This window comes from Rhincodon typus, chromosome 21, assembly GCF_021869965.1.
Source record: "Rhincodon typus isolate 14 chromosome 21, sRhiTyp1.1, whole genome shotgun sequence".
Lineage (NCBI taxonomy): Eukaryota > Metazoa > Chordata > Chondrichthyes > Orectolobiformes > Rhincodontidae > Rhincodon > Rhincodon typus.
The window spans coordinates 41,374,546-41,398,998 of NC_063352.1; the positions used below are offsets into that span (position 1 = coordinate 41,374,546).

At 44.6% G+C, this 24,453-nt stretch overlaps 1 protein-coding gene across 1 annotated transcript in view; it reads right to left on the bottom strand.

Moving 5' to 3' along the window:
* Positions 1 to 24,453, bottom strand: part of tnrc18 (trinucleotide repeat containing 18) — a 157,378-nt gene that overhangs the window by 14,638 nt on the left and 118,287 nt on the right. The window contains exons 18-22 of the mRNA XM_048609747.1: positions 24,083 to 24,232; positions 18,760 to 18,901; positions 16,059 to 16,176; positions 11,580 to 11,655; positions 9,486 to 9,594 (exon numbers count right to left, since the gene is read on the bottom strand). Of these exons, the coding sequence (XP_048465704.1) occupies positions 9,486 to 9,594; positions 11,580 to 11,655; positions 16,059 to 16,176; positions 18,760 to 18,901; positions 24,083 to 24,232 (595 nt within the window). The remainder of the gene's footprint in view (positions 1 to 9,485; positions 9,595 to 11,579; positions 11,656 to 16,058; positions 16,177 to 18,759; positions 18,902 to 24,082; positions 24,233 to 24,453) is intronic.

Below are 24,453 nucleotides of genomic sequence, written 5' to 3' on the forward strand. Positions count from 1 at the left end.
AGGTCTGGCAGCATCTGTGAAGAAAAGTCAGAGTTAACATTTCGGGTCCAGTGCCCCTTCCTCAGAACTGGTATCGGAGAAGTGGGTTCCAGTTTGTGGGGCACTGACACCAGTAGATGGAAAAGTGGAGATTGTACTGTTGTGATAAAAATCACCTAAACTGTATTGGGGTCAGTGTTCTAGGAAAGTTGAGATGCTTTAAACTCAATAGAAAATTTAAGGCAACAGGTCAGGGTAACAATAAAGGCACTGATAATTAAAGTATGGCAGAAAGGGGCAATGATTATAGTCAGTGTCCTCTGTGATAGGGCCAGAGTTTATAAAAGAATTGTAACAACTGAATTCTGAGCTCTGTGTCTGAATGCCTCCAGCATTCACAACAAAACAGGTGAATTGTCAGCTCAAATAGAAACTGATATGGATGACCTGATAGCCATTGCAGAGACAAAGCAAAGCTGGGACCTGGATATCAAAGGGTATGTGATATTTGGGAAGAAGAAGTAGCTGGGAAAAAGGTGGGGACGTGGCCCTGTTAATTAAAGAGTGCGTTAGTATTGTACTAAGAGATGACCTTAGTTCTAAAGTTCAAGCTGTAGAATCAGCTTGGATGGAACTAAGAAACAGCAAATGGCAGAAAACTTCGGTGAGAGTTGTTTATCGCTGTTGTTTGGTGGCCTATAGTATAAATCAAAGTATGAATCAGGTGCTTGTAATAAAAGTAATAAGGTCATCATGGAGGATCTCAGTCTACAAACAGATTAATTAGTACTAATGTTATGGAGGATGAATCCTTCGAATGTATGCAAGACGCATTTCTAGAATAGGAATGTTAGAGAAGCAAAAACTGAAAGAGCTGTGGATGTTGTAAATTGTAAAGTCGAACTCAAAATTCAATCACTAATAGCAGAATATTATAGCAGCAGAATCCATATCAGTTCCAAAACTTTTTTAAAAAGTCCCTAGCTACCATCAGTTCTGAGGAAAGGGTACTTGACCCTAAACGTTAACTCTGACTTCTCTCCACAGATGCTGCCAGACCTGCTAAGCTTTTCCTGCAACTTCTGTTTTTGTTTATGTTTAAGAAGCAATTAGGTATAATGCACTATTTAGATCTAGTACTGTCCAATAAAATTAGTAATCTTGTTGGGAAATAGTGACTATCATTCATAGTCACTATCTTAAGAATGATAGCATTTATAACGTAAAGTGATGTAGTTCATTCAGAAATTAGACTCTTCAATTTAAACACAGAGAAACAATGAAGTTATGAGGGAGCAAATATGGCAGATTGGATAACTACATTAAAAGATTTGATGTTAGATAGGCAATGGCTAATACTTAAAGAACGAATACATAGTTTACAACAAAAACACATTCCTTTAAAGCACAAAATCCCAGTAAGGAAAATGTTTTCACTGTGGCTTACAGAAGGAATCAAGCATTTCATTAGATTAAAGGAAAAGGTTTATAAAGTCACCAAAAAGAAAAATGTTGATCCAAAAGATTGGGTAGATTTTAGACTTCTGCAAAATCAGGACCATTAAAAATAGAAAAGTTAAATGGTAAATGAGAATAAATTAGCAAGAAACATGAAAACAGAGCATAAAAGCTGCTATACATATGTAAAAGGAAAAAAAAATAGCAAAAACAAATGTGGATCCAATACAAGCAGAGTCAGGATATTAAAAATGGGGAAAAAGGAAATGGCACGAAAAAAAACTAAACAAATGTACTGGACTGAATCTTATGTTTTTGTAGCTAAATGAGAGCTTTCTACCAAAGATCCAAGGGATCTCTCTCCATATCTTAGCAAACCCACTTCATTAACTACCTACCCTCACCCCTATGGTGCCCCTCTCACTTCATTCTAACCCAATCTTACGACAGGCCATTTACAGAACAACTTACCACTGTCAAAATATCCCAAAGCTGACTGGCATTGCCATCATTGGTGCCATCTTTGAAAGCCTGCTGTGCACCTGGACATAAACTGTCAGCGCAGAGTTGCTCTTCATGGATGCTAACATCTGATTTTCTGCTGTCTGTCATGTCCAGGGCAAAGTCTCGCTTTGTAGGCATGGACCCGGAGCTCCTGCTAGACAGGATGGTGCACAGGCAGAACATCCTCTTTCCTCAGGACTAGTGGTGGAGGCCACAAGACCAGACCATACCAGTCTGATCCAAGGTTGTAGCCACTTGGGTCAGTGCAGTTTGACTGTCTAGGAGGAATGCCCAGCGCTGTAGGAAAACGGTCAATGTTCTCCTCCACTCTGCCAGAGTGGCCGCGTCTTCTGTCTGCTACCTCACACTCGCTCTACCTCTGCTGCTGTACCCCTCTCCCAACCACTGCTTGTGCTCTACCCCTCTCACTATCTCCCACTCACTGTCGCTTACCCCAGCATTAACCCTTCCTGCCCTCTGTACTGCCCAGTCACTCACTCGCGATGCCTCCACACTCTCACCAACAGTAACTAGCTGTGCCACCCACCTTCACCTCTCATAATACCTGCCCCTTTCTTTCATTCCAGGAGACAAACAACCCCCAAAAGGGCAGAAAGAATCAGGAGGGTGGCAGGCTGGGATGTCTGACATTCCAATCCCCATCCCTCATGCGGAGAGAATTCTGTCTCAGGGGCTGACTGACCGTGTCCAAGCGGCTGGACTGGTATCAGAGGCTGCCCTGGACTTATGGTGCCAGGACCCCCGGCTCAAGACTATTACCTTTCGTTTAACTGAAGCTTGCTGACAACCATGTCAAGCTTCCTGGCTTTGTGTACGCGGTTACTGGGAAACACAATACAGCAGTACTGTGAGCCTGGTATCTCAAGCTGAGTGTATCCAGATAGGCTCAGAGTGAGTGAGGGTGATGGCAGGAAGTGAAAAGGCAGGAGATGGAGCCTGGTCCAGCCCCATGAGCTGGGTGTGTGTGTCCCTTAGTGCACAGTGTCCTTACTGCATCATTGCAATCAGAGTTACTGGTGTAGTACTGAAGTGCAAGAGCGTCCTGTAAGTGGATCAGAGATATGCCATGAGGTTTCTTGGAGGTTGGCACATTGAAAGTAATGGTAGCTCTGGACAGAGTCAATGTGGATTTATGAAAGGGAAATAATCTTTAAAAATCTGTTGGAGCTTTTGCAAACATAATAGCAGAACAAATAATGGAGTACTGGTAGATGCAGTATATTTAGATTCTTTTTAGAAGGCTCTCAATCAAAGACCCCACAAGAGAGTAGTAAACAAAACTTGAGATTAGAGGAAATGTACTGGCATGGATTGAAAGCTAATTAACAGATAGAAAACAGGACAGGAATAAACAGGTAATTGTCAGGTTGGGAGGCTAACTAGTGGGTTACCGCAAGCTTCAGTACTTGGGCCCCAGGTATTTACAATTTATATCAATGATTTTGGTGTGGGGATTAAAGCCAATATTTACAGGTTGGCAGATGACATAAAACTAGGTGGAGGTCAGTCGTGAAGAAGGTGAAAAGGCACCTCAAGAGATTTTGGAGAGGGTAAACAAGTGGTCAAAAAAATGGCTGATGGAATTTGGAGAAATGTGAGGTTATCCAGTTTCGCAGGACAAACAAGAAATACAGAACGTTTCTTAAACGGTGAGAGGCTGGGAAGTGTTGAAACTACAAAAGGACTTGAATGTTCTTGTTCATAAAGAACTGAAAGCTAACACGCAGCAAGTAATTATAGAGATATATGGCATGGAAACAAACCCTTCGGTCCAACATATCCATGCCAACCAGATATCCTAAATTAATCTAGTCCCATTTACCAGCATTTGGCCCATATCCCTCTAAACCCTTCCTATTCATATACCCATCCAGATGCTTTTTAAATGTTGTAACTGTACCAGCCCCCACCACTTCCTCTGGCAGCTCATTTTATACACGCACCACCCTCTGTGTGAAAATGTTGCCCGTTAGGTCCCTTTTAGATCATCCCCTTCACACCTTAAATCTATGCCCTGTAGTTTTGGCCTCCCCCACCCTGGGGAAAAGACCTTGACTATTCACCCTAACAATGCCCCGCATGATTTTATAAATTTCTATAAGGTCATCCCTCAGCCTCTGACACTCCAGGAAAAATAGCTCCAGTCTATTCAGCCTCTCCCTAGAGCTCAAACCCTCCAGCCCTGGCAACATCCTTCTAAATCTTTTCTGAACCCTTTCAAGTTCAATAATATCTTTCCTATGGCAAGGAGACCAGAACTGAATGCAATACTCCAAAAGTGGCCTAACCAATGTCCTGTACAGCCGCAACATGACCTCCCAACTCCTTTACTCAACGCATTGACCAATAAGGCAAGTGTACCAAACGCTGCCTTCACTACCCGGTCTACCTGTGACTCCATTCACAAGAAACTATGAACCTGCACTCCAAGGTCCTTTTGTTCAGCAACACTCCCCAGGACTTTATCATTAAGTGTATAAGTCCTGCCCTGATTTGTCTTACCAAAATGCAGCACCTCACATTTATCTAAATCAAACCCCAACTGCCACTCGTCGGCCCATTGGTTCATCTGATCAAGGTCCCACGGTACTCTGAGGTAACCTTTGCTGTCCACTACACCTCCAAGTTTGGTGTCATCTGCAAACTTACTAACCATACCTCCTGTGTTCACATCCAAATCATTTATACAAATGATGAAAAGCAGTGGACCCAGCACTAATCCCTGTGGCAAACCGATGTTCACAGGCCTCCAGTCTAAAAAGCAACCCTCCATCACCACCATCTATCTCCCACATTTTGGGAAGCCAAATGTATGTTTGCATTTACTACAAGAGAATATTAGTATGGAGTAGAATATTCATATAGAACCTTATGTATGAGACCATATCTGGAGCACTGTGCACAGTTGTAGTCACTTTAACCTAAGGAAGGATTTAATTGCCACAGAGGGAATACAAATGAAGGTTCATTAAACTAACTCCTGGGCTGGATGAGTTGTCCTATGAGGAAAAGCTGGGCACCTACTCTCTGGAGTCTAGAAGAATGAGAAGTGATCTCACTAAGAGGAGAGATTTAATTGCTCAGAGAGAAGTGAATCTTTGGGACTCTCTACCCAGCTTGCCGTAGAGTTTCTAGTTGTTAAGTATGGCCAAGACAGAGATCAACAGATTTCAACATATTAGGAACATCAATGAAATGCGGACAGTGTGGGAAAATGGTGTTGACCTGGAACATCTGGGCTCTCAGATTGCCAGGAGTGTTCCCAACTTTTGCAACTTGCCCTGAGGATGAAAATTCAAGCCAGAATGTTAAGGTTATTATTGTCCTGCAGAACTCCTCATAACTTCCAGCTTCCAGCAAGCAACTGTATAAACCGCTTTAGATGTCATGGGTTAGCATGAGATCTTGCAGAAAAATAAAACATCAATCCCACTGAGATTTTTCACTCAGGGCAACGATCTGGCCTTTAGAGGGCTGAGGCGAAGCCAATATTGTAGATTGGGTGATTGGATCTTGTACTTTTCTCACAAATAGTAAGTTGGGTTGCAATCACAAATTAGTTGCACAACGTAATGTTCCCCACACAATCCCCTTCCCATCTTCCCCAGTGGAGATGCTGGTTTTCAACCACTATCATCATCATATCTAGAATGATAACTTGTATTTATTATAGGGGCTTCAAAGGAGCAAAGCGTCCCAATACATCTCTTGGGAGCATTACTAAACATGAGAGAATATTACGACAGGGGTATAAAGAGATAGGTTTTGAGGAGTGTTGCAAAGAGAGATGCAGAGGTTTTGAAAAGGAATTCAGGAACTTACGGATTATTCATTGGTGCAAGCTTAAGCAGAGTGCGTCAACATGCTACTTGACTTCAGAGGCCATCACAGATTAGCTTGATGATATTCTCCACCTTCAATCCTCATGTCCAGTGCAAACTGAAGATGACGGTTAGCAATCAAGAGGCAGAGCCCTGGTCAACTGCTCCCTTCTCTACCAACTGATACTGAATTCCAATTGTATGGTGACCAGTGTGCCTAACCCTCCCACAGAGAATAACTAACTCACCACAACTGGAATCAAACCTGGACTTTTACGGTCTTGCAACTTAGTAGGATGCTGGCTGGAGTATTAACTGGGATAAGCTGCAGTTTTAAGTGGTTCCAGAAAGCAACCAATAGTTAATGTTTCCACTTGGGTGGAATATTGCTGTTAACGTTCTATCGAAATGTCAAGATGAATTTACACGAAGTTAAGGTTTCAAATGCTTTCAGTTTCAGCTACTTAAGGGGTCTTGATCATTGACATTTTATTCTCGGATAGTAAAAAGGAGTTCCTTTAACAAAGTGGTTGAAGCAATGAATGACTTTCAAAATATCTTTTTGTTTTACACACCTTACTGTCGCTCTAGCATTAATTACTTCAAAAATGTGGGTGAATAAAGGTGACACAGCCTGGCATGAGGGCAGAATTGGAGGGCATACCTTGGCATATACTGCCATGAGAAGGCCATTTGGGATTTCTATATATTCCATCATACAAACTATGGCCCATGACACCCTGAGATGCTGTAAACCATGCCCCATTAATTGAAAATTGCAGAGGCGTAGATTATGCTTATCTCCACGATGGAGTTGACCAGGTTAAGAATGCTGTGTGTGGGCTCACAATCTATTCCAGCCTGCTCCCTCAGAAGTGAAAATCAGAAACCTGAGGAAGAGACTCAGGAATCTTGGGATTAGGACCAGCCCACTATTTTTAAAGGGCTCCTAGTTACCCAGTCCTGGCAAAAATCCAGGCCTACACCCATTTCATCTTGAAATGGTTGCGGGGATAATCCTGTTTAAAAGTCAAAGCTTAGTTAGAGTTTTATTCTTTCTGCCTTTCTAATGGATTGATAGTAATAGCATAATTCTGGCTGAGGTTTAAATATTCACTGTATTATGTTGCCTTGGATACCTCCCACCTCTCTCCAGATATGATTAGGCCCCATCTAGAGAATCTCCCAAGCCAGAATGGAGGATGAGATCTAAGGGTATTTTGTTTACAGCACAGAAACCTACTTTCATCACATTCCTAACCCCTCCATTGAACAGAGGAAGGTTGCCAAAAATGCTTTTGGCAGCCGTAAGGTTAAAAAAAAAGTGTTTTTCTTTCCTGGTTCCCTTCTGTGCTGTGAGCTGCTAATGTTGGTGTTCCCACTATAAAGGGAGCCGAGAGAAGCAGATTTATGGCAATAACTAGAGAATAGCAGTTATCACAATGTCAGTGTACCATGATAAATTTCAGTCTCACGTACAAGAGCACGATGATAAATGTGCCCTGAAAGCAAATGGCCCAAACACTTGAAAAAGTTACAAGCTTCAAAGACCTTCCTGTCAGTTTTAGAAATCACTTAACAATATTGGTTACTCTACTTAAGAGCAAGTTCCTTAATACTGATTTATTCCAATCAATAGATTGGAGCAAAGGGTTATACAGCAACTAAGGGGGAAAAAAAGCAAAAGGGAAAACTCCTTAAAAGAGGACCACTTCAAATGTGGGATTTATCATAACCCACATAAATGATCTGACAGGTTCAGCAAGTGCTGAACACAGTGGGATTAAATTGAATGCTAATTTTTGCAGAATCTCAATAGATTCTTTTTTATTAATTCATGGGATGTGGGCATTGCTGATGAGGCCAGCATTTATTGCCAATCTCTAATTGCGCTCGAGAAGATGTTTTACCTTCATGAAGTGTTGCTGTCCATGTATTTTAAGGAAGTAACTACGGAGATAGTGGAATCACTGGTCATAATTTTCCAAGAATCTTTTGATTCTGGAAAAGGATCCCAGAGGATTGTAAAAATGCTAATACAACGCCCTTATTCAATAAAAGGAGGGAGACGTAAAAGGTGACTATAGGCCATCTATTACTGGGAAAATTCAGAAATACATAATATAATCCAACAGACAGCATGGCATCACACTCCAGACTTGTGCCTTGTAAATGTCGGACAGGCTTTGGGGAGATTGGAGGAGAGTGCTTAGAGCCACAGATTTGTGTGGTTGGTTCAGTAGAGAGTTTCTGGTTAATGGTGACCTCTAGGATGTTGCCTGGCAGGATGGGGAGTTGGTGTGTATGTGGGGTTGGGACTTGTGTGTGGTTCCAATGATAGTTATCCCATTGAATATAGGCAGGCCTGGCTGCTTTGTCAAACCAGGTTGATCCAATATCTCACTCAAATGGTCCTTTACGAATGAGACCCTGAGTTGTTAGCTTTTGTTATTCACTGATCAAGACAAGGTATGATTTGTTTTTCAGATTAAATGTTGAACAGAAGCCCAATTGGTCATCTTGCTTGGACATAAACCATCTGCTATTTCAAACAGCAAGGAAATTCTCCCTGGTATCTTGGCCAATGTTTATCTTATGAGCAATTTCATGGAGAAACAACAATTTTGTTTCCTTCCATCATGATCTCATTGTGTTGTGGGATCATGCTGCATGAAATGTACAACGGTGACCACACTTCAAGTCTCTAGATAAATGTACTGTCTGGCTTCACTCATTGTTACATGCTTATACTTTATAATGGCCTGTGATCAGCTCTCAAGTTGATCCCCACTTGGCCTGAGAGGTCCAGGAGTGCTGGGGCTGACTGCATTGACCAAACAGATATTAGATAACAGAGCACAGGAAAGGGTCTGCATCGAGAACCCAGCCTGGGGTGTGTCTGGATCAGATACTCACTGGATTAACACACAACTGACCAAACCCAGAGTTGTTTACTGGATTGGACCCAACAGAACAATATTTCCCCATCCTGAGTACTTTTCATGTTCCACTGTTGACCGCCCCTCCCCCATGCAACCCCTCCCCTCCTCTCTCCTCCACTTATTCCCCCTTCTACTTCCTCTACCCTATCCTCCATCTTTCTTGTTTCTGCCTCCCCCCATCCATCTTTCCCCCTCTATCTCTCCTCCTCTCCTTTACCTTCCCGCTCTTCTACCTTCTCTCCCTCTATCTCTGCTCTATAATCCCTCTTCTCCAGCTTTCCCCCCTCCCTCTCTCCTGTCTCCTCCACCTCTCCTCCCCTTCCCAAACCTTAAATCACAATTCTCCATGTTCCTTCCCCTCTCATCCACTTCCCCTCCTCTGTCCCTCCACATCCCCTCCCCTCCCGCCATGTCCCATCCCCTCCCCTGCTTCTCAGAAGATGTCATTTCAAATTCTTGCAAAAAATCTTTGGGGATTAAAACATTCTGTTCATTATAAATGTAGAAAGTAACTAGAGAGATCTTTGTTTCGAGTTTGAAAGGAAAGATCAGTCTGCTTTCTGTGCACAGAAGACACTGTGATCAATGTATTTCAAGGCTAACCCTTTACGGAGCTGAATCAGCACTAAGCTCTCATTTTCACACTTCTGACTTGGGAGGTCTGGATGTCACCGAGTAAAATGGCTTCATGAGTGACAACTCGCGGAGATAGGGCCCCTGGGTTACAGAATCAGAGAGAGAGAGAGAGAGAGACAGGTACCTCGGACAACAGTTCCTGGGTACAGGCAGCGATACTGTTGGCTCCAGTAGGCAGCAATTCGGGTTCCTTCAGGTAACAATCTCACAGAGGACGGCTTAACATCAATGATCTGCTTCAAAAGGATATTAGGAGAGAACGAGATCTAAAATTAAAGCTGCATTTGAATCTCAGATCAAATCAATCCTGACAAACTAAATGCTGAGCTCAACAGGAAGGCAATATCCCTGGGCCATCGCTGAAGTGTTTATTGAAGATGTTGTACTATGGAAGAGGAGCATTTGAATGTATCGAGTGACAGAGGCCAGGGTAGGGTTGTTGGGGGGGGGGGGGGGGGGGGGGGAAGGGTCGCGGTTGCTGTAGAATTGAGAAAAATCAGATTGATTCAGCTCCATATCCCGCTATCCACCCCCCCAGCCCCCAATCAGAAATGTTTAACAACAACAGGATAGCAAACAAACAGACCCCTCATACCCCCAGGGGGGCAGGCAGCCAATTGAAATATGTTAGGGCCTTATTAAGGGCCATTTCATCATCGACAGACAGCAGCAATTTAATCTCCATGTGACCAGGCCTCATGATAAACCTCAAGGCAGATACTCGGTGGCTAACTAGCGTTTTAGGGGGTGGGGATGTGGGGCGGGAGGGGTTAAAGTAAAAAATGGGTGACCACAGGTACAGGCGCCCTTTTTGATATCCCTGACGGGCATCTCGGCCCTGTATTCTTTTCGGAAACTTTGTTCTTTTCTGACTTGCCGTAGGCCGCAGGGCTCCTGCCTTCAAAGCAGCGGTGGGACATGTTGTCAGGGCTGCTCTGTGTTTGGTCCAGCTGATTCCTTTTGTGGGGTGTGGGGGTTGCCGGCAGGGGCCAATTTCCCAAGTGCCGTCCATGAGATTCCGAGGAAAGGCCTGCTCAGTTGCCAGGCCATGCCGTCCACACACTTTCCCCACCAAGACGCGCCCGTCCACCCAACCCACAAAATTTGAGGCCGCAGATTCTTCTCAAAGTAAATCGTCAAGTGCTCAGAGGACACCAGTGTTGTGGAATAAATCTCACTCACACGGCAACTGAGGAATGGCTGGGCAAGCACAGCTTGGTACTTGTGCATCTGTACAAGACAGGCTGTGCTGTTTCCATGATGGGTGGCCAGCTCTGACTACTTACATTTCTGTAGTGACTGGAATGAAAAAGTCAGCCAGTGGATCTCACAGAAGGTGTAGAGCTGGATGAACACAACAGGCCAAGCAGCATCAGAGGAGCAGGAAGGCTGACGTTTCGGGCCTAGACCCTTCTTCAGAAAATCTCCAGCATCTGCAGTTCCTACTATCTCTGGATCTCATAGAATATGAGTTCCCCGATTGGCCCACTGTTAACCTGGCCCAAACAGGGAGCCCTGGCTGACAGATATAAACATGGGTATCAGAGGTTCTGCTCACTCTAGAAGCTGGCACTGAGCTGGCTGGGTCACGTATTATGCACGTGTAAATAAAGGGTGACTTGGTATGGGTTACCAGTCTCTGTGCAGTTATTTCAATTTCCAGCCTCCACAAACAAGGAAACCACCTGGCGAGATATCTCTGCCAAGTGGAGCTCTAGTCTCCCTGATGTTACAATGCTTCAAACAGTCAATTGAGGGTGTAATTTAAATAGCGTCACTACACTTACAGAGCACCCGAAATACGAACAAATTTCTGAAATCAAATATGCCATTCCTTTTAATGATTTATGTCAAAAGGCAAGGTGATAGGGGAAACTCATAAACAGATAATATCGCTTTTCAATGGAAAAATCATGTTAACTTCTTGCAAACCAATGGTACCATGAGGAGTATCTGCAGAAAGAGGTTCTTGCTTTTGCTCTCAGACACTTAAAGTGCATGGAGAGATAATTTAAAGCTGTGACTAGGACATTGGGCACAATGAGGAGTTTCAGGCCATTTTAATCCAGCGCTCGTTCCCTGTCTGTTTTACAATGAGTGTTTTAACTTCGCTGCTTATACAACCAAGACTGAAGAAAAGCTCACAAAAGGTGTTAACAGCATGCACATCCAAAAACAAACATTATTGCCAATCTGTAAAGGTTAATAAGCCTCTCACCGCTTCCTGTAGGAGCTGCTCCAAGGAGTAGATGTGAGGACGGTTTCCTCTCTCTCCCTCTACAACCACACGATATCTAGAATAGAAATTTTTTTTATACTTTAGGAGGTGCCAGGGTGTTTACGTAGATCAATCTTCTAATCCTTGCTATCTCTCCATTCAATTTCTTAAAGTCAGATCCATGTGCAGATTGGTAGCAGCAATTTAAAATCTTGTTTAAAAAGATAATTCACAGTTCATCTAAGAATCCCCGCATTGCAGAAAGATACCATTTGGCCCATCAGGTCTGTACTGTCCTACCCCATCCCTGTAACTTGGGATTTCCCATGGCTAATCCACCTGGCCTGCATATCCCTAGATGGGGCAATTTTAGCATGGTCAATCCACCCTAACCGGCACATCTTTGGACTGTAGCAGGGAACCTGAGCACCAATAATTAACAAAAAGAGAGACTAGGCCTAAATCAAGCCCCAGCACTTGTCACTGTTCTATCATTAGGAAGTTACTTGTTAGTCACATTGCAAAACAAATGCAATTTTGTATTTCCCTTTTTTTTTAAAATCCAATAAAGTCACATTTTCTGCGTTTAAATAATATGGAAGATATTTTGTATATTGCCCCGACGTGTTATTTTCTGAGTCTTTGACTTTACTGCTCTTTTGGTAAATGCCAGAAAAGTGGTGACGCACGCAAGGAGAAATGTTAACTTTGTTGCACGTGACATTTTCCCCACATTGAATCTTTATCTCCTTGTACAAACAAAAATCATACACACAGATAAAGGCAAAGATAGACCCACACATGCCCAGCAAAGTTTGACTCTCCGGGCCCTTGTCTCCTGAAGGTGATGACCCGAGTTGCTGCAGTGCTTTGCTGATAGCAACAGAGCGACTTTGCAGTTACATTCACTTGGTCGTCTGGTTAGGATGAAATGGTCTGAGTTGCAGGACTGCAGAAGCATGGATTTCATACTTAGGTCACTTCAGTTTTACACAAAAGTAAAATGTATGGAAAGGGATCATTTATCCTTCCACAGTTTGGGTGGAAGTTTCCTGTTCTTGAATCAAGTCCCAAAACAGGAACATTTTATGTAGAGAAACACGTGGGTTCAGAAATCCCAATGGATTCTCTGTCAATCAAGTAGATGCTGGGGTAATGGGGGTTCTGCTGGAATTCCAAATTCAAAAGACCCTACAGCAGAGGTAGACCATTCAGCCTATCGAAGCTGCTCTGCCCTTCAATGAGATCATGGCTGACTTAATAATCCATTTTCTCCAAAAGCTGGAACATGAAGTCCTGCCTGTCTGGGGCTGCCATCCATCAGTGCCTGATGTCTCCACAACTTGGCAGCACCATAACACCTGTCGCCAAGGCACCATTTCCCAGACCGCGAGATGGAGGATCGGAAGCGAGAGAGGTAGGGATGGAGGTGGAGCTGGTCAGATTGAGGGAACTACCCGCTTTCGCCGACCCCAGCTCCTCCCAAAACTGATAGCTTGCCCACTGTTGCTGAGTAGGCTGACTCTTTCCTGTCCCACCTGGAGCTCAATTAATTGTGGGCCAGGCCACAGGAGGCCCTCTAGTCATTGATAATTGATCAATTATTGGCAGTGAGTTGGGAAGGTCTATCACAGGCCTTCCTATTTAGAACTTAACTTCCGACGTGACAAAAAGGTGGTGGTGGTGGTGGTGGTGGTGGTGGTGGTGGTGGTGGGGGGAGAGGGGGTTGGGTGGGTGGGTGGTGGCGATATCAGATGGAAGAGATAGCCCAATTATCCCTTTTCCCTACCACTTTCCCACTGCATCTCGAGAGTGGAAGATTCCACCCTCTACCTTAAACATTATAAAGAAGGCATTTATATAGCATCCTTCATAATCTCAGGGTATTCCAAAGTGCTCTGCAGCCAATGGAGTGTTAACTGAAGTACTGCCACTCTACTAGAAAAAAAATCAATAGCCAGTTTAGGCATGGCAAAGTCCCAGAAACTGCAGTGTTACGTGATGTTGCTTGAGAGATAAATATTGACTGGGACTCCCTAGCCATAGGATTTTTAATGTCCATCCAAGATCTGAAGCCATCCAGGCTTCTATTTAGCAGCTAACCTGGGAGAGATCACCTCCACCAGTGCAGCGCTATCTCAGTACGGAACTGCAGCATCAGCCCTGGTAACACAATAAGACACGAGCTTTTGACTCAGAGGTGAAGAGTCCTGCCCACTGAGGTGTGGCCAATACCTTCATCTGGAAAAGTGTTGCTTTTCTGGCACAGGCTAACTCTGCTCTGAACAGGCTCAGCTCCTCAGACCCACTTAAAACAAACTGATTTGAAATTAAGCCTTGAGGTTGGACGTTAATCATTTGAATTGAAGGAATACAAAAAGTATTAATTTGTTTTGGATCTGTTAAAGATCGGTCATTGTCTGTCCTGAGTTCAGTTCTAGTGCATATCAGGGAAATGATGGTTTCATAGTTAATTCAGTATAAAGCAGCTATTTAAATTAGGAAGTTACAACACACAGCAAGTATGCGCTTCCAACCTCATTAGGGACATAAAATCATAGAATCCCTCCAGTGTGACATGAGACCATTCAGCCCATTGAGTTCAAACTGACCCCCTGAAGAGTATCCCAGCCAGACCCACAGTCTTCCCTACCCTAACCCCACATTTCCCATGGCTAACCAACCAAGCCCTCACATCCCTGGATACTATGGGCAATTTAGCATGGTCAATTCACCTAACCTATCTTTGGACTGTTGGAAGGAAACTGGAGCACCCGGAGGAAACCCACACAGACACGGGAGAATGTGCAAACTCCACACAGACAGTCACTTGAGGCTGGAATTGAACCCAGGTCCCTGGTGCTGTGAGGCAGCAGTGCTAACCACTGAGCCGTTTCACCCCATGACCAGTTCTTTAACTTTTTTGCATTGCTCAGATGTGCTTAGTGAAAATAGAAATGGCTTCTCTCAGCGAAAACAAAGAGAGTATTTCCTTATTGGCCTCAGACACCAGGAACAGACACGGCTTGTGAATTATGTCAGGATCCTATCCCTCACTCCCCTGGAGAAGAGGGGAGTTTTGTCTTTTCAGCAAGGTTTTAGACAGCCATGGGGTCAAGCCCCCGCTCTGGGACCTCAGTGTATAACCTGTGCTGCTGAGGGAGTGGTGCACTGTCACTGTGCCATCTACTGAGGAGATGTTAAACCAAGGCAAGGCTGCCTTTGGCTCACTGACCTGCATCCAAGGGAGGGAACGGATTAAAGACGAGATTTAGATGTGGGTACAGGAGCTGTTAGTTGGCACAAAATGGGCTTCCTGTCCAACTGGGGGGTAGTGGACGCCCACACCCTCAAATCTAGAGGATCGACCCAAACCATTCAGAGAACATCCCAGTGCAGTGCACAATGGGAATTGACAAGAAGGATCCCTCCCGGGTCTCTGACAAGCACAACCAGGCAATTAGTATATGTCTCGGGAGAGGAGGGAGAACCATCTGCCCAGGGTAGCTATTGGTTGGACCCTAATCCACACCCATCAGGGGGCACCCACCCCCAAGCTGTTAATCTTTTCTGTCACTGCCGGAAGCAGGAGGTTGGCTGGAAAACCTCAGGCACAAAAATCAAATCACGAGAGGAAACTTACCCAACTGAAATTGATCTGGGGTTGGGGGGGAGGGGAGATAATGCACTCCAGTCTTTACTGACCACAGTGACCTCCGGTGGATACTCCCTCTGCAGGGATGCCCAGTCATAGGCGTTGAACAAACCCAACCACCAAATCTCCACCTTCACAGATTAAAATAACACCTTGCAAGCACTGCCTACCAGGGGCAGTCCAAAAGTAATAAAAAAACAGGAAGATTTGAGAATAGAGAAAGAGATAGTCTAAATCAAAATTGAATTGGAAGGGGAAATAATGTGCCCCAGCCCCTGTGGTGCACTCCTACCCAATTGGTTCTCATACATGTAACCTAACCATTTCCCAATTAGTATTCAGCTCTTAATGACAGCTGGAGCATGCACCTATGCACAATCAATATTCACAGTATTTGCAACATCAACCTTCTGTTTCAGGTGAGCTCTCTCTCTCTCTGTCTCTACAGCATTCATTCTGCGCCTGAAATGAATGGATCTGAACTCATAAAAAAAGTCAGAACGTGGGGGATGAGTAATATTTTCCAACTGGAAGCCAGCACCATGAACTGTATTCAAATCACTTGTTCAATCAGTCAGCTGCAGATTTGTTTGGCTGGTTGCAAACATGCCAGAAGCCACAGGATCTGACAAAATGGTCTCAGGTAGATGTTGGATGGCGAAGAGGTGGGCTTGGAGGGGGGTTACTGCCACACTACCCACTAAACTCTGACCTTCAAAGGTCAGACTCCCATTTTCAGGCAAGAATCAGGGGCAGCTGGGAAATTGCGCGCCGCACCTTTAAGCAATGAGCACGTCAATCCTCTCTTCTCGCTGACAACTTACATATCCGGAGAGTGGACAGTTTTCACATATCCAGCATACAGCAGCTTGTCATCCATTGGAATCAGCACCCGAAGGCCATCCTTCAGCTCATCTTTGTCAATCACGCACGAGCGAAGAGCTGTGGATAAAGATAGCAATCTCTCGGTAATGCCTTGGCTGTGAAGCTCTGCACCGTCACCAATGGAATACAATCCCGTCAACCACCAGAACTACAACCAGCCATTGTTGCAGCTCTCCCCTGTCGGAACATCCCGAGCAGCTTCACACGAGCTTTATCCAACCAAGTTTACACCCAGCAAACGCAACGAGATATTCAAAAACGTTGTTGGCGAGCAAGTTTTAAGGAGCATCGTAAGTGAGGAGAGAGTAATGGAGACACGAGGAAGTTTAGGGAGGTTAGGGTGGAGACCACCGAAGGGACAATAGTGCAGTGATGACAGCTGAGCTGGAGCAAGAGGCCAGAATTGAAAGAGATAGGGAGAGGTGAGGCTTGCAGCCTGGTTCAGATATCTGCAAATTTTTCTTCAATTCATTCACGGAATGCAGGCGTTGCTGACCATTTTTGTCCATCTAGGATTGTACTGGAGAAGGTGTTATCAAGCTGCCTTCATGAACCACTGCAGTACTGTAGGACACCCATAGTGCTCTTAAGAAGTGGGTGCTAGGATTTTGACCCGGTAACAGTGAAGGAACAGCGATGCAGTTCCAAGTCGGGATGGTGTGTGGCCTGGAGGGGAAGTTGCAGGTGATGGCTTTCCCTTGTCCTTCTAGATGGTACAAGTTGAGAGTTTAGAAGGTGCTGTCAAAGGAGCCCAGGTGAGTGATTCAGTGTGTCTTAGAGATTGTACACACTGCAGTCAATGTGCAGTGGTGTGAAGGGAGTGAATGTGGAAGGTGCTGGATGGGATGACAATCAAGTAAACTGCTTTGTCCCAAATGGTGTCGATCTTCCGAGTGTTGTTGGAGTTACACTCATCTAGGCAAGTGGAAATGATTCCAACTTACTCCTGACTAGAAGATGGGGTGGGGAGAGGGCAAATTCAGTGATGGCTATGCTATTGAATGTCAAGGGGCGATGGTTAGGTTCTCTCTTATTGGAGATGGTCATTGCCCGGCTATTGCGTGGTGTGAATGTTAGTTTCCATTTATCTGGGTAAATCCCAAACAAACCCTAGACATATATGGGATATCAAGGTGTAGAGCTGGATGAACACAGCAGGCCAAGCAGCATCAGAGGAGCAGGAAAGCTGACAGTTCAGGTCTGGACCCTTCTTCAGAAAAAGGGAAAAAATTTCCTGCTCCTCTGATGCTACTTGGCCTGCTGTGTTCATCCAGCTCTACACCTTGTTATTTCAGATTCTCCAGCATTGGCAGTTCCTGCTATCTCTAGACATACATGGTGTTTTTCTCTGTGGGGACAATCAGATGGTGTGGAAAACGATGATAGGATATCAATTGCTAATGATTTTGCTGACTCAGGCAGGCTGCAAACCTGCCGACCCATTGAATCAGAATAAAGCAAAACACAGACACAGTTAAGGGGAAGCTTGAAAAATAAAGGAGGGGGAAAACAAAAACAGAAGGATTGGATGAGATGAAGAAAGGTAGAAGGGTTCTTGAGTGGAATACAAATGCTGGCAGAGACGAGTTCGTCTAAATGACCTGTTTTGCTTCTGTGAAATTTGATGTAAACTGATTGAAGAAAACGCACTTTTTTTAAAGCCAGTTGTTCTAAGCAAAGAGAATTTTACTTTCCTGTGAGGCTATTTGTAAATAAAAAAATTATGCTTTTAATGAATTGGCAATAATTCATCTTGTAAAGTACCAGAAAAAGGGGCAAGGAAAATTTCAATGTTATCATTGAGGACGAACCGGTCTATCATGTGAAGTAGTTTTTAAGTGTAAAGGACTTGCTCACAACTATGACTTGACTATCTGTCAAAATGCAAGGGTGTAGGAAGAACTAAGGAGGGATAACAGACACGGGACAGGATGAAGCTACATAAAGGGGGATAGAGGAGACTCCTCAATAGAAATCACTCATCTCAATAGCTGAGCCAGGTCACAGGAGTAAACAAAATCATTTGTTAATCAAAACAATCATGTGTTAAACAACCCAATTCACTTGGGCAGCTAAATTAGACAACAGTAACTGTAATTACCACCTGAAGTTACAATACAATGTAATGATTGACTGTCATTAACTTCACTCACTGAATGTAAAGGTTCTAGTTTCAATTTTAAAATGGTGGATTTTTATGAGGCGTTAGCAGACATCCTGTTATTTGGACTTGTTTATTCAAACAGAAATATCTGTCAAAAGAGTAATTTGATAGATATTTAAGTACAGTATTAATAGTGGCCAATTCTCTGAGGGCTGCTTTCTTGGGGTTGTTTTCTTTTGTCGAGTCCCCAATCAGATATGGCACAAGGTAGGCTGATTTTGTTTTGCTGATGACAGAAATTCATCTTAAAAGGCCTGTCTTATCTAACACACCTCACAAAATAAGGAAAGTGATCTTGTTTTAAAAAACAATCAGATTTCTACCGTTTTAACAGTTTTGGTACAGCCCAGTCAGAAACCATATTCCTGTCAATTCTGGCAATGGCTGAAGCTCGGTTAGTGCCCCATGAATACGGGGAGTGGGGAGCGCAGCTGGGATCCATAACGCTGAGCATTTAACCCCTACGGTCAACTAACCTGGTGTCGAAGGCCTCTCAATCAGCATGCTCAAAGGTAGGTTTTCATCTTCAGAGAAGCTGCTATCTTGATTCTGCTCAAAATCCTCATCAGCTGCCATACTCTCCATGAGTTTACTGACAGCACCGCCCTTGGAACGTGCCTGCTGGAGAGACATGGCAAATACTGCTGTAAACATTGAGGTCTTTCTTCACCAGCTATTTGTCATTTTTAAATGGATCTAATTAAATATTTCCCACTATTCCGAAGGCACTTAACTCAGCGCTAGAGTGATGTTCCAGCACTGCTGGGTATAGATTGACACCACCTCTCAAGCCTTGGCCTTAACTTCCCCCTCAGGCTTCCTTGGCCCTGGGCACAATTCACCCTCAGCCCTGTTTCCCCCTTTGGCCCTGGGCACAATTCACCCTCTGCCCTGATTTTCCCCTTGGCCCAGGGTCTGACTACTCCCTCGGTCTGGAGTCTCCACCTTGTATTTTTTTATTCATTCATGGGATAAAGGCATCGCTGGCTGGGCCAGCATTTATTGCCTCTCCTTAATTGCCCAGGGGGCACTTGAGAGTCACCCACATTGGAGTCTGGAGTCACGTATAGTTTAGACCAGGTAAGGAAGGCAGTTTCCTTCCCTAAAGGGGATTAATCTTTTGTCATGCAATCGACAATGGATTCATGGTCATCATTAGACTCTTAATTCCAGATTTTTAATGAATTCAAATTCTACCATCTGCCGTGGTGGGATTTGAACCTAGGTACCGAGAATATCAGCTGAGTTTCTGGATTAACAGTCCAGCGTTAATACCACCGGGCCATTGCCTCTCACAGAAATTTTGTTGATTTCCGTGTGCGGCCGCCTCTCTGTAGATGAGGTGGTCTCATTTTCTTTTTGTCCCTGGATGTCCGTGCCACAATGGAATTTCACTGCAGTGTGTGTTTCTGCGTACCAAGAAAATATTGACAAGCAGCAATGGCATCAAAAAACCGGACAATTAGCTGCAGTAAGGTGGATAAATATTGGCCAGGAAAGACTAGTTTACACCCAATTAAGAGAGCAATAGAGTCTCTATTCAATGGTTTCATCAAACAAAAAATGCCCTGTCACTAACTGTACAGCACTCCCTCAATACAGCACTGAAGCCAAGGCTTGAGTCACTGGAGTGGAATTTGAACCCTTAAAGTGTTGGGTCAAAGGTGACAATGCTTTCCATAAAGCCCAAGCTAATATTTGAATGTAGGCAAATACACAAATATTTGTTGGTCAGGAACCAGAATAGGGAATATGATACGCTTGTGGCTGGTTTGAGAAGACCTTCTGTCACAGTGCAAGGGTTGTTGTAATTTGCATGAGTCCTGTAGCTAATCACATCTCAATTATCAGAATTTGTGTTAACATCAGATAGTAGACACAACAATGGAGGTCGAAACTATAAAAGACATACTGGCTACATCCCATGTGAGGTGAGAGCCTCAGGTATTGGCCAGAACAATGGAAATACCTAAGCAGTGTCACTGAACTATTTGATTCAGAGATATTGGGAACTGCCGACGCTGGAGAATCTGAGATAACAAGGTGTAGAGCTGGATGAACACAGCAGGCCAAGCAGCATCAGAAGAGCAGGAAAGCTGTCGTTTCGGGTCTGGACCCTTCGTCAGAAATGGGGGAGGGGAAAGGAGCTGGGAAATAAATAGAGAGAGGAGGGTGTGGGGGCTGAGGAAGGTAGGTGGGATGGTAATAGGTGAATGCAAGTAGGCAGTGGTGGGGATTGGTCAGTGAGGTGGGAGGAGCGGATAGGTGGGAGAGAAGATGGACAGGTTGTGTCAGGTCAAGGAGCGGGGGGGATGAGAGGGATGAGGCCGGGATGGGGAGATTTTGAAACTAGTAAAGTCCACATTGAGACCATTGAGCTGTAGGCTCCCGAGGCAGAATATGAGGTGCTGTTCCTCCAGTTTGCAGGTGGTGTCAGTGTGACACTGGAGGAGTACCCAGGATGGATATGTCACCCAGGGAGTGGGAGGGGGAGTTAAAATGTTTCAAGACCGGAAGGTGTTGTCGTTTGTCACGAACAGAGCGCAGGTGCTCTATAAAACAGTCTCTGAGTTTACACTTGGTCTCACCGATATAGAGGAGGCCACATCAGGAGCAACGGATACAATAGACCACATTAACGGATGTGCAGGTGAACCTCTGTCTGATGTGGAAGGTTTGTTTTGTGCCTTGAATGGAGGTGAGGGGGGAGGTGTAGGGGCAGGTGTAGCACCTCCTGTGGTTGCAGGGAAAGGTGTCGGGGGTGGTGGGGCTAGTGGGGAGTGTGGAGTGGACGAGGGAGTCGTGGAGTGAGCAGTCCCTCCGGAAGGCAGATAGGGGTGGGGACGGAAATATATCCTTGGTTGTGGGGTTGGATTGTAGGTGACGAACATGGCAGAGAATGATATGTTGGATGTGGAGATTGGTGGGGTGTGAGGACAAGAAGGACTCTTTGTTTTTGTTGTGGGGAGGGGATGTGAGGGCAGAAGTGGAGAAAATGCAAGAGATGCGATTGAAGGTATTTTCAATCACTAAGGGGGTGATGTTACAGTCCTTGAAATCGGTGGACATCTGGGATGTTTGGGAGTGGAACACCCCATCTTGGGAGCAGGCGCGGCGGAGGCAGAGGAATTGGGAGTAGGGGATCGCATTCTTGCAGGAAGGTGGGTGACAGGCAGTGTAGTCCAGGGAGCTCCCAAAATGGGTCTCATCTCATATCCAACCCTGCCTCTCATCCCCCCTTCCTTGGCCTGACACAACCTGTCCATCTTCTCTCCCACATATCCGCCACTCCCACCTCACTGTCCAATCCCCACCACTGCCTACCTACACTCACCTATCACCATCCCACCTACCTTTTCCAGCCCCACCCCTCCTCTCTCTATTTATTTCCCAGCTCCCTTCCCCCTCCCCATTCCTGAAGAAGGGTCCCGACCCGAAATGTCAGCTTTCCTGCTCCTCTGATGCTGCTTGGCCTGCTGTGTTCCTCCAACTCCATTCTGTATTGTCTCTGACTCCAGCATAGGCAGTTCTTACTATCTCTATATCAGGGACAGGCTTGTTAAAGGACAGGGTTCAGGAGCGGTAACACAGACAGTAGCCAAGTTTGATCACTTTAACTGTGTAAGAAACCATGAATCTATTGTAACCGTTATTATATCGTTGGAGTTTTGAGTAATAAATTTGCATTTGGACAAGAAGTTCATGAGGAATCATTTAACTACATTTAACATATTTCTGAACCAAGTTAAAGACCCACAGCATCAGCTCCGAAGAGTAGTTGGTCAATATTTATCCCTCAATCAACACCTAAAGAGCATACTCTCTAGTCGTTATCACATTGCTGACGAGTGGAATTTAGTTGTTGTGTTGAAGTAACTATACTTCAAAAAGTATAGAATCATAGAATCCCTACAGTGTGGAAGCAGGCCATTCAGCCCATTGAGCCCACACTGCCCCTCCAAAGATCATCACACCCAGACCCACGCCCCCTACTCTATCCCTGTAACCCTGCATTTCCCATGGCCAATCCACCTAGCCTGCACATCTTCGGACCGAGGGAGGAAACCAGAGCACCTGGAGGAATCCCATGCAGACAAAGGGAGAATGTGCAACTCTGCACAGATAGTCACCTGAGGGTAGAATCAAACCTGAGTCCTTGGTGCTGCGAGGCAGCAGTGCTAACCGCTGTGCTACTGAGCCATCCAGCTATGCTGATAAAAAAGGAACAGAATGAACTGCAGTATTAGAAACAAGCTGAGCACTTACTTTGGGTGCTACTTTAAAACTGCAAGGGAATCTGTAAGTGTCCGGCTACTACCTGAAGGAGGTCTACTATACAAAAGTGAACAGGCATATTGTTAGTGTGGGGTGTGCACTGATTTCCCTTACACGAGGGTGTCAGCCGCAACTTTCCCCACTCTGAGTTGATATTTGTGCATCCAAGGACTTAAGCACAGTGGTCAGGGGGGAGAATTGAGTGGGTGCTGTACTGTCTTTGGAATGAGTACTTCAAGCAAGGTTACCCATTTTCGCTTCTCAGGTCAACAGACAAAATCCATGGTACTATGCCAAAGAAAAGCAGGTTTGTTCTCCCCGGTGTCCTGGGCCAATACTTATCCCTCAAACAACATCACAGAAAAACAGATTCTCCCATCAGAATCATATAACTGTTTGTGGGAGCTTGCTGTGCACAACTAACTACCACCTGTTCCTGTCTGAAGCATGGGCTGTAGATCAAATCTGTACATTTGCTGTAAAACAGTTTGAGACATCTGGTGGACCTGAAAGTGTTTTATAGATACTAGTTCTTTTTAAGGAAGTGCTTTCATAAGCTGAATAATTCCGTACAATTGGAAGCATAAAATGCCGTATATTCTCCGATAGGCAAAGATCAGGTGACAATATTTAGACCCCTCACATCCAATCACTGCCTGCACTTGTTTGATTTTAAATAGGCTGAGGCCTATCTCATTATAGAACACACAAAAAGAGTACATTTACGGTCAACCTGCATAAACACATGACAGGGAAAGAAGCAGAATGTTAGAGTGGTAGGGTGAGAGCTGGGAGCAGGTAGTATTGGCAAGTTGGGCTGAATGGTCATTAAATTCAGTGTTTTATCCTATGCTGTACAACGGCATTACATGTTTCAACGTGAAGTTCCACCAACAGAAAACTTATCCAGACATTTCTAGCTGCCAGCACTCTCAAATGAACTAAAAATTGTGAACCCTCAAATAAAACAAAACGCTGGGGATGCTGAAAAACTGAAATAAAAAGAGAAAATGCTGGAGAAGCTCAGCATTTGCGGACAAAGAGAGACACAAAGCCAACGTTTCAATATAAGTCCCTAAATGCATGGCAGCAGAAGTAGGCCATTCAGCCCATCGATTCTGCTCTGCCATTCAATGACTTCATGGCTGATCTGATAATCCTCAACTCCACTTTCCTGTCTTTTCCCTATAACCCTCAATTCCCTTCCTGATTAAAAATCGGTTCTTCTCAGCCTTGAATGTACTTAACAATCTAGCCTCGACACTCCTTTGTAGTAAAGAATTCCACAGACTCACCACTCTCAGCGAAGAAATTCCTCCTTATCTATGTCTTAAATGTGTGACCCCTTACTCTGAGATGATGCTTTCTGCTCCTAGACTGTCCCACAAAGGGGATGCATTTACGCTGTCAAGTCCCTTATAAATCTTGACTGTTTCAGCAAGGTTCAATATGCCTCTTTGTCAGAGCTATGAATGTGATCAAATCCCATAATACGGTCCAACATGTACTCTACAATAGCGTTACCTCCTTTTTTCCATCCTTTGCTTTCACTTTTACTTTGTTCTTTTTGCCGGGGCTCGCACTGCGCAGGAGGTTGGCCCTGGGTTCAGACAGGTTACTCGGTATCTGGGATGAAGGGAAGCCTGGAGACAGTGGCTCCTTCCCTTTCTTTCTCTGAAAGTCGAAAACACAGCAGCGAATCAATAAACTCCCCACCATCATAAGGCCCACCACTTCAGGTATCTTCCTCCAAGTTCTCATCTTCTCAGTGCAACTCCACACAAAGTGGGGAGGATAGCCAAAACCCATATATGTGTAACTTTTTTTACGGTGTAATGGATCTGTTCCAACTAAGAAGGCTTCCTGCGTCTCAAGGTGCATGAGATGGGCAAAGC